The sequence below is a fragment of the Chamaea fasciata genome, unplaced genomic scaffold (genome assembly GCF_029207755.1).
Source record: "Chamaea fasciata isolate MVZ Bird 193981 ecotype frontalis unplaced genomic scaffold, bChaFas1.0.hap1 SCAF_9, whole genome shotgun sequence".
Classification (NCBI taxonomy): Eukaryota; Metazoa; Chordata; class Aves; order Passeriformes; family Sylviidae; genus Chamaea; species Chamaea fasciata.
In genome coordinates, this window is record NW_027094094.1 from 9,108,476 (window position 1) to 9,119,457 (window position 10,982).

Consider the following 10,982-nt stretch of genomic DNA (forward strand, 5'->3'; position numbering starts at 1 on the left):
CCGCCCCTCCCCTCCCCTCCCACTCCCTTCCCTCCCTTCCTCTTCCCGCTCCCTTCCCTTTTCCCTTCCCGCCCTGTCCGTCGGCGGCCGGCGGGAGCCATGCAGGGCGGCGGCGGGGCGGCGGCGGGGCGGCGGCGGTAGCGGCGATGGCGGGGCCGGGCGCGCTGCAGCGGGCGCGGCGCCTGTGCCACTGGGGCCCGGCGGTGGCGCTGGCCGTGGTGGCCGTGTGCTCCGCCACCGCCATGGCCGACGCCGCGCTCTGGTACTGGCCGCTGGACACGGCCGGCGGGAGCGTCAACTTCGTCATGCTGCTCAACTGGACCGTCATGATCCTCTACAACTACTTCAACGCCATGTTCGTGGGCCCCGGGTACGTCCCGCTGGGGTGGACGCCGGTAAGCGCTGCCTTGCGACCGCCTCGTCCCTGGGGCCGGACCGGCCGCCGCCGCGGGCAGGACGGGAGAAATCGCCTGTCTTTCCATGCCACCCTTGCTCCTCTGTCCCCCAAGGACGCTCCGCGCTCACAGGCCACCCCTCCCTCCTTATCCTGTTCCGAAATCTTCGCTTTGCCTCTCCCCGCTTCGCTCCTGCCGCTTCCAGAGTTGCCAGTACAACCCGGCTTCCTCCTGATAGCGAAGTCGGACTGATAGAAACTTCCTTACACAGTTTTGAGTGTTAGAAAGCAGCGCGCTGGACACTTGAAATGCCCTTCCTGTAACCGAGTGTGCCGAGCGTTGGGTAAACAGAGTTTTTATCGCCCACAGTGATTACACATTCATTAGCTATCCCCGCTCGCCTCATGTGTGTATAACGTATATGTAATGCCGTACGTAGTCACGTTCCTTATCGGAAGTCCTTTTGTGGCCTTTTGGGATCTCCCTTGGTGGTCTTCAGTGGCCAGTGCTGTAACATTTCAGGTGGCCGTTCCTTGACCCCGGCTCTTGAGCAGGCACAACGCTGTGGATTTCTGTGACTCCTGCTTTGTCAGGCTCGCCGAGCTGAGCCGGCTTCCTGCTCGCCTAAATTACATCCTTTAACTGTTTCTCCGGGGCTCTGTTCTGTTCTGCCCTTCTCCATCCCCTCCCTGTGCTGTCAGGGGTCTGGTAATGCTGCTTGGCTGGCAGCAGTTGCTGTGTTCTCTAGGGGCTTCTCAAAGCAAAGCAGCAGAAACAAGCACTGTTAGGTGGGAGTGAGAACCTCGAGGTTATCTGCATGCTCCTCCAGACATCTGTTTTGGAGATTTTGCTGCTAGCAGTAACAATTAGAAGTAATTCATTTAGAAAATGTCTTTTTTATTTTATGCAAGACAGAAAATTATACGGTTACCTTCTACTTAATAGAGTACAAGATAGAAATTTGCATTTCCTGTGCTTTAGTAATCTCTTGGAAGAGTTGTGGTCAAGAATGATAAGAGTTCAGGGTCTCAAGGCAGCTGCCCAGAGTTTGTGCTCCTGTGGCGTGATGCAAAGTTTAGTGCTGGTCACCTTTCTAATTGTGGCATATTACCAAAGACACAGTCTGGGCAGAAGAGGATCCTGCTAATCATCTTAGGAGGACAACTGGGTACTCCACTTCCTGAGTGGAAGATTTTGGCTACTGCTTGCTGTCTACAAGTGTCTCTGTCTCTCATCTTGCTGTAGGTGGGGGGTGTGTGTGTGTAAAAGAGGTTCTAAGAGAGTTGAACATCACTGTTTGCCAATGCTGTATCTTAGTAGTAAATTTAGAGTGGTTTATGGTGTAAAATGGAGAGAAAATGTGCTCAGGATTTTTTTTTTTTTTAATTAGAACAGTCCCATGCTGACTTTTACTCTCAGAACTTCACTATGAAACCCTGCTCGTACAGTTGCTCTTCCTGACAGAGGAACTGTATATTTCTTTTAGCAACCAGCACTTTCAACAGTGGGAGATGGCTGTGTTGATAGCCAAGAGATTAGCTAGGAGATTATTTTATTTTGTTTTTTCCTCTCCTTGATGCCTACCATTAAACAGGGTTGGACTATGAAACACACCCTGTTTCATAGTGTCAGAAGAAATCAAAGGTGTTTGGGTTAGGAAAATGTCAAGATAAACATTGCTAGCGGAGTTGTGTATACATCTAACACTCCTATTCTTCTGTTTAAAGGAAAAATCTCAGGATTGCATGTATCTCCAATACTGTAAAGTGTGTCAGTCTTACAAGGCACCTCGTTCACACCACTGTCGAAAGTGTAACAGGTACTGTTTCTCTTTAATTTGTTTAAAGTCCATATTAGAGCAGCTTCAAATCTAATGATTACCATAATTAGTGCTTCCGGCACTTGCATTGTGCTTTTTCAAAAGGGTTCCTTATGAACACCATAGCCCTTTCAAGTATTTCCACTTTCCAGTTGTATGATATCTATACAGTTTTGCTGTTTTAGTTTAAAAATTGACTTTCTTGAACATTTTCTTTATAGTTTGAAATCAGTTTCTCTTAAGAGCTTCTTGATGGTGCTAACAAAACAATGCAGTCCTGCTTCAGGGATGTGAGTCTGTATAAATACCTAAAAATCATCTGAAATTCTTTTTAAATTCTGAGTCCGAACACTGACCTGCTTAGAGAGTAGAAATATCTATTCTGTCATCTTAAATGTTGATTTGAGTGGAAATTTTGGACTGTTTTTTTACTCTTCACCAAAGCAGGTTTTTGAGGGGAGCTGGCGTATTAACTGAAGTAATAAACCTTTTGGGTCAACTTAAGAACTTTGCACCTTGTTATCTTCCAACACACTTGTTCTGTTACAAAGGATACTTTATTACAAATAGCCTTCACGAGAATATAGTGCATATTGGAAAAATCAAGACACTTCAGCTGTCTGCAGTCCAGGCAGATCGTCCTCTGAGGGACTCTTAAGAGGATGTGGTGAAAGGATATTGCAGCTTACACGTTCATTTATTTCTATAAACCCAAGATGTGCAGTCAATGTGTTTTAAGAAACAGAAACTCCAGAGCAGTGCTGTAATTTGGCTACATCACCCCCAGATTTAAAATTAACTCTTTACCTTGAGTGACAGTCTTTACACTGAGGAGTGATCACCTAGGTGGTCATGTAGATTTTTACACCTGCCAAGGTAATTTGGAATGTGAACATATCTTTAATTGAGTGGGGTTTTTTGCATCTGTAAGCTACACCAAAATAACTGGCTTTATACTGAATACAAGAGTGTCTCTAGGGTGTTTCACTTGTTAAATGTATCTTGAAAAGAATTTTCAATGGTGTGAGGTCAATACAAAGCAATTGAGAAAGCTTTCAAAGGGTTTACCCCTGAAAAGAAAGAGTCACTGTCATACTTCTGTCTTTATCTCTTCCTTTAAATACTCTTTCTACAAGCAGTTCACAGGGAATTTGATATTTCCTTTATTTTCCTGGAATTCTGATTTTTAAAAACTGGCATTAACAGTAGTCCTTAATTATTGGGATCATAGTTCTTACAAGTCCCATTCTATGGCTCTGTATCCAGGCTCTGTACTATGGTGTTTATTAGCAATTAGTTAAAGAGGAGGACACGTAACTGGGGGAGGGTAGGACCTGGAAGCACTTTTTTTAACCTTTTTTAATTCTGCAACATGGAAATAAAATTCTGAATAGCAACTAAAAAACTACATTGTTGATTTGTCAGAAATTGGTGGGTTTAAATGAAAGAATGGAGGTTGAGAAGTAGAAAGTCAGCCATCCTTGGAGCTTTTTGAGAAACGTGTCCTTTATATTAATCAATATTTATTATTCACAGATGTGTGATGAAGATGGATCATCACTGTCCTTGGATCAACAACTGTTGTGGATACCAGAATCATGCATCTTTCACTCTGTTTCTCCTCTTAGCTCCACTGGGATGCATTCACGCTTCTTTCATATTTATTATGACAATGTACACTCAGCTTTACAACAGGGTAAGAAAACATAACTAAAAATGCTTAAAATATTGTTTAAGTCAGGTGCATAATTTATCTCTGGAAGTACAAGAGAATTTGGTTTTCTGAGAAGAAGCATGTGGAACTCCTTGTTACTCTTTCCACATGCACTCCTAGTTCTGCTGTCTACCTGTAAGATGTATGTATGTGGCTGGAGGAAGATTCAGAGAAAGTTGTTTCTATTTTCAGCCTTTTTTTTTCTTTTTTCCTGTTGCTTCTCATAATCACAGGGAGTTTCCCATTGCTTTAAGTTGACTGAAGACAGTTTCTGAGTAGCACTTCATGTGCAGTAGACAGACAGGGTGTGTTTTGGCTGGCACAGAAAACAGCTGCTATTTATTTCCAATGCACAAGTTAGATCCTGTTTATTTTCTTTTACTGGCCACTTTTTTAGAATTGTGTCTATTTCTTCAAGGGAAGAAAAGTACATTATTTTTGGGACTAAAAGTAAATATGTTAACTGTGGGGTTTTTAACTAGAAGACTTCAACAGTGAGCAAAGCTTGTTCTGGAATACACCCTTTATCTTGGATCCATGGCTAAGATTATAAGCTTTGATTTCAGCCTTTGTGGTTGCAGTGAAGAGCTTGATAACATCAGCTGAGTGTCACAGACGAAGTTGCATTTGTAGGAGCTGAGTTGTGTTTGCAGGGTGATAATGTTGAGAATTGCTGTCTGCAAAGCTTTCAGAGAAAGACCTGCAGCATTTCCATGGAAAATGGGGACTGTTCTATGCAAACGTTGTCCATCTGACACTGATGAATGTGTTTTTGTTAACATACCAGAGTCTAGATTTTTTTGCTGATTTTTGGGCCTGTGGAGCTTGCAAGATGGTGATTTTGGTTTCATTTTCCATCTAGCAACAAACTTCTGAAGATAAAAGAAAACTATTTTGAATATTTTTGTAGTTACTCTGCTTGCATTATAAACCTGTCAGATGTTGGACACTTACTTTCAGAGCCAGATTTCTTATGGATAACTTGCATTGTTTCAGCAGTTGGAAAGTTCTAGAGCTGAATGGAATACTTCTCTTTGCAGATATCTTTTGGGTGGAGTTCTGTGAAGATTGACATGAGTGCAGCCAAAAGAGACCCTCGTCCCATTATTCCCTTTGGACTGTCTGCATTTGCTGCATCTTTATTTGCCTTAGGACTGGCATTAGGAACAACTATTGCTGTTGGTATGCTGTTTATTATCCAGGTGAGTCTATGGCTCTGGTACAAAGAAGTTAAAAGGTCTAAGTTTTGCATGCTTGTGGAGCAGAAGCAGAATTCAGGATTGAGATAAGAACAGTTGTTCAGAGCTTATGCTGTTTTATAACTTTTCCAGGGATTTATGTAGCTTTGTCCCAGTTTTTCTGTTACCGCAGTTTTCGGTTTCTTTCATTATTTTTCATGGGAATACTTGGATGTGAAAATCTAATGAACTAAGAAACCATGAGATGGATTTTATAAACTCCCTGAAAAAGGCAAAATACTTTCCCTGTCCCTGCAAATATGTAAATATGACCAATATATTTCTTAAAATGTTGGAGATCTTTGGAAGGAAACAAAAAGACACATTTTAAGCGTAAAATGCAGTACTGTGTGATACTATCTTAAGTGTGTAATTCTAGAGTGTGTATCTCTGCTGAGGATTAGCTTCTAACAAATGTTTCAGTTAAGTCTATAAAAGTTGTTTTGTTCTTTAAAACAAATTCAGTTTGTTAAGTGAAGCTTTCTTTGTATAGCTGACATATTCCTGCAGAAAATCAATCCTATTTTCATTTAACACTTTTGTTTCAGATGAAAGTAATTTTGACAAATAAAACTTCAATCGAATCCTGGATTGAAGAAAAGGTAGGCTTTTATTACAGTATTCTTGTACTGTTACAAAGTCTATTTTCCATATTTCTAATTTTTTTTGTTTCACCTCTGGGTTAAACCCAAAGATATTATTTCAGTTCACCTCTGACCTAACACCTAAAGCATTTCCCTTACTGTCTCTGAAATTCACTGAAAGAAATGAGGAAACATGTGAATGCATAGATTTTTCTTTTGTTTTGGAGGAGTTTTTTAAATGCAGAGTAATATTTGCTTTGAAAAGACTTTGCTTATCTACTTGAAATATGTGGGTGTTTTCATCTGAAACTTGGGCTTTGTCATTACACCTTTAATTGTCCACCTCACTGACCCATTCAAAGTGGCATCTTTTGACCCACAGTTTTCCCCATTTCTTACTTTGGATTGTAATCTTCCTTGAATTGGGAAGATTTTCCTTGATTTTAAAGAAGTACTAGAAAATACCTAGTCTTCTCTCTTTTAAATTTCTCTTGGATTTCCTTATCTTTAGAAATGTTGTCTGGAGATTTTTCAGGAGAAATATAGTCAAGCAATAGAAGCCAAGTTTAGAGGAAGCAAAACTGACTCAGTATTTAGAAATAAGTTTGGTTCTACCTGGGGGTTTTTTGTGTAAGTCAACAAACCTTTCATTACTGTCTTGTTGTCTTTTATTTTGTGTGCCAAATTAGCATGAGAACCTTGACTGTGTATAAGTACTTAAAGTATTGCAATGTCAACTCTTTGCATAGGATATGGCTGGATCCAAGTCCTCTTAGACCTTTGAATAATGGGATAATGGAACATAAGTGAAAGAAATCCCTGTTATCACTATATTGTAGGATTTGGAGTAATATGTTGAAATTTTTACTGTAAAACACTGGCTGCTAATATGTCCGTTTTGAAAGCTGAGCACAGACTGTAATACATAAATATTTAATAAAATGGCATTATTGCAACAGAGAACACTGCTCTGTGGCTGCTCCACTAGATGTCATCAGAACTGTGAGAATGTAAAGCTCGTGACTATGGAATGTGGGCGATTCAGATCATGCCTGTGTGTGCATTCTTAGAGGAGGAATTGGTACTTGTGTTGAGTCATGTTTGTGATCATTAATCAAAGTATTCTGAGCTGTGGAGGCTTTTGTATGTAACTGAGAAATAGTCAGGCATTGGTCCCTTAAAAAAAGCAGTAAAGTAAGATCAGAGTGTGGAGGGAATTACCAGTGTAGTCAGTGGACTCTGTTGTTAAAGAGTAAATGGGGGTTGGCAGAGATGGGGACACCTAAACCGGACATCCTTCTGGATGCTGTGGTTGGTTTAAGTAGTTTTTGAAACCTGGGTTGATATAGCAGGAGCTCATTGCCCTTGCCTGAAAATATGTGCCTTTGGATCCCATGGACCCATACACGGCTTATGACTTGGCCTTCTTAATATTTGCTGCTTGACTGGAGTTTGTAGGGTGTTTTTATGTACTGCATTTCTTAATTATTTCCTAGGCCAAAGACAGAATCCAGTACTACCAAACGGGTGAGACCTTTATCTTCCCCTATGATATGGGAAGTAAGTGGAAGAACTTCAGGCAAGTGTTTACATGGTCTGGAATTCCTGAGGGGGATGGCCTGGACTGGCCAGTTAGAGATGGATGTCACCAATACAGTTTGACGGTAACTGCTCTTCAATGGTATCTCAAGTTGATTCTCCCCACTATCCAATTGTCTGCTTTCCTTTGCAATAATACACCAGCTTTATTAATAACTGAAATAGATGGGCTTGAAATCCATGTACAGGAGTTCTGTTAAATGTTCTCCCATTTTTGATGCACCGAAAAGTTACGCTTTTCTGAGTGCTTCAAACTGCTTTCCTGTATTTGCTGAATGATTTCAATACCTGGCTTCATTTTGTGTTGAATGCTGCCTGAATTTCTATTTATAATTATTTATAGATAGAGCAACTGAAACAGAAAGCAGACAAGCGAGTAAGAAGTGTAAGTATTTGCAAAGTTTGGTCTAAAATTACTTTGAAATAGCAGTATAAATAAATGTAATTAATCAACACAAACAATATATAGCAATCTCTGCTTAATTAATCTTTGCATTTAGCCTTTGCATTTGCTTCTTAGTTTCCAGATGGGAAACATGGTACATGATAATGAAGAAGATGATAATGAAACATGATAATAAAGAGGACTGTGCTTCATTGTTAAGCAGTAATTTAGAATTTAGAGTCCCTTTGACATCTACTGTCATTATGTTTAAATCTGTGGTATGCTTGAATTGATTTTTTTAGTGTGAAAGTTATCAGTAAGGCCTTCAAAAAACAGATTGCTGTGTTCTGTTCCAATCTGCAGGTGCGGTATAGAGCCATAGATGATTACAGTGGTGTCTGCTGCCCTGTGACTAAAGGTGTTAAAACATTCTTCACAACACCATGCACTGAAGAACCTAGAATTGCACTGAGTAAAGGAGATCTGATTTTAGCCACCAGAGGCTTAAAGTTAGTGGCTCCACACCTTTATATTTGGTTAAAAGAAGTACTGAGTTGAGTTCTGGCATCTAATTATCTGTTATGCTTCCTTCCCCAGACACTGGATGTATGGTGAGAAGATTCTCATCTCAGCTGCTGATGGTATGGAGCATTTAATTTCACTTATTCTGTTGAAAATTGCGAATCAGTTTTATAACTATCTAGAAATGTGGCCAATACGATATGTTCACTTCTCAAAATGTAGAATGATAATGTTACTGGCACTAGCTTCTCTCCACATTTTTATTCCTTATATCTAATAGACTTCCCAATTTTGATAAACATTAAATGACACTGTCAGACTGGCAGAACACTCATTTAGTAGTTTATTGAAAGTTGAGTGGGAAGGGGGGCACCTCATATTTTAAGATAAAGTTAGACTTTTAGCCTATAAAGAGGTTAAGGATGATTCATCTTTTTGATATTTAAATGGTGGTCTGTCTTAAACACATGCAGACTTCCTACCTACACACCCTATACGAGTACAGTGATTAGTCTTTGTATCTTAAAAACTAGGAGACATTATGTCTTTGGTTTAGAATAATTTCTATAGAATTTAATATGCGTTTATAAAACTTACTGTGGGTGTTTTTAAAGACAATTTAAAGACTCCTGCTGATCTGCAGAGGGTCAGCATCACAGCCACCTGCATTGAAGATTTCACATTTTTCACTTCAGACCTCTTGCTTTTGGACCGAACTAAAATTTTACCTGCCAGAATGTGTGTTGGATTCTGCTGTTGCTTCCAAACAATTGTTAATTCATTGCATGTGCATTTCATATTTGCACAAGTGAGGCTGCCAGCAATCACTGCACTGAAAGAGTCCATGTTTTTCGTGGGCCAGAAATGCCCTGGCAGCTCACTCCAATGAACTCCCTCAAACACCAGATACAAATGAACATGGCAACAGTTTGTATTGCATTGCTTATTGTGAACATTAGCAGGACATATCTCCTCTATTGAATATTGTGTTTTTTAAATCAGCTAAAATGTGGTGTGAATGGAGAACTTGGTGAACACTGAGAGGCTGGATCAGACTAGACTTCAAAAATAGGATGAGTTTTGTTAGGAATGTATAGCAAAATGCTATAAATAAGCAGGAATAAAAAGTTGCACTACAGCAAGATGGCAAAATGAATGATTAAGTAGCAGTTCTTCCGTGGAAAAAAAACTAATGATAATCTTAAGATGAGTCAACACTTTCAGAAAAGAAAAAGCATAGAGCTTCCCAGATGCTAAAGTAAACCTTCCATCCTCCTCAGCATTGGCAGAGACTCTGCTGAAATACTCCTACAAGTACAAGCAGTTACTGTATCTCAAGAAAGAGGAAGATAAACTGTAAAGGGTTGAGAGGAAAACAAAGTAAAATGAGAATAATTAGAATAATAGAAAATGTGACTTATAAGGAAAAGCCAAAAGAATTGGGATAGTTTACCTGGAGAGGAGCAGGAAATGGGGGACAACCTGGTATGTACAGAAAGTCGTTAGTTGTGTGAAAGTCTGGTAGACAAGTTGGTTATCTGCTTCATGTGCCCCTGGTGTGTAGAAAAAAGAGCTGTAAACCTGATTTATAGACAGAAAGATTCAAGTAGGGTAGAAAGATGAATTTTCTCAAGGAAGGTAGAGCACTGAAAAATTTTAGAGAAGTCTGAAAATGTTTTAGGTAGTTGTATAAAATCCGTGCATCCCCAGGCAATGATGTTAGAAATGACTTAGATGTTCTGTCTTGTAGAAGAAAATAACTTAGGTAAGTGCTTGATGTCTCTTCCAGTCCTGTGTTTTTCCTCAGTGGTGGGCCATGTTTTGTTCTAAGTTAATGCAACTTTTCATGTCTTAAGGTGGAATAAGAGAACGAGGCTGGTTCCCTAGGAAGTGTGTGGAAAAATACCAGTATGACTCTGAAACGGATCAACCAGTGGATGGAGAGAAGAAAAGCAAATAGCCTTCTAATTTTTTAAAATATAAAATGGAATTTTTACTTCAGACCACAATCCTTTACTTGAATTTTTCTGTATATTACTTTAGACTTATGCAATGAATATGTTAGGATGAGGTTTTCTTTTCCTCACAGCTGAAAGGGTTGTATATGCTTGTGCCATGGTTTGCATACTTTTTAAACAATAAATAATTGAAGAAGCCATTCAGTGGATTGCCTTCAAGATGCATCTTTTTCATCACAAGTCAGGATTGTTTTTTTCTGTTTAAATTGCATTCTGAGCGTTAAGATTTTAGGTTTTTTTCCTCAGCCGCATCTGATTGTTATGCGTGCTGCTTATCTTTTGTATTTCTCTGAAGCTGCCCCTGGAAATAAACACCTGATTCAAATTCCAGATAAAATTTGTTACCTGTGACTTTTAATGATGTGAATTGTCCACCTCAAATAAATGATACATTCATATTCACTTGTGGGTTCAATTGTTCTTAGACCTAGAAGAACTAGTTTATAGGCATGGGAATGTGAACTGACTGGGACGTAAAGATTGAACCTTGTAAGTTGCTTTTCAAGGTTAAAAAGGCTTCAGTTGTTGCAATAGGAATATTTTGTGCTTTTGATGGCAGAAATTACATCCAGCACTGTCTGTTCCCTCTGAAATCTGAGCCAGTACCTAAGAGATCCTGATCTATTTTAGAGTGAAAGGAAGCAGTATCCAAGAATAAAAAGTTTTGTGAGTCATTAGTTGCTACTAATGATCAACAGCCTTCTTAAA

The 10,982-nt window shown here is 39.6% G+C and overlaps 1 protein-coding gene across 1 annotated transcript; it reads left to right on the plus strand.

Moving 5' to 3' along the window:
- The first annotated feature begins 62 nt into the window (after positions 1-62).
- ZDHHC6 (zinc finger DHHC-type palmitoyltransferase 6) lies at positions 63-10,676 on the plus strand. The gene is made up of 10 exons (XM_066190920.1): positions 63-395; positions 2,123-2,214; positions 3,751-3,910; positions 4,969-5,130; positions 5,715-5,768; positions 7,247-7,414; positions 7,693-7,734; positions 8,098-8,243; positions 8,332-8,375; positions 10,113-10,676. Exons 1-10 carry the CDS (start codon positions 147-149, stop codon positions 10,214-10,216), a joined length of 1,221 nt encoding a protein of 406 aa, XP_066047017.1. The 5' UTR covers positions 63-146; the 3' UTR covers positions 10,217-10,676.
- Positions 10,677-10,982: the final 306 nt, after the last annotated feature.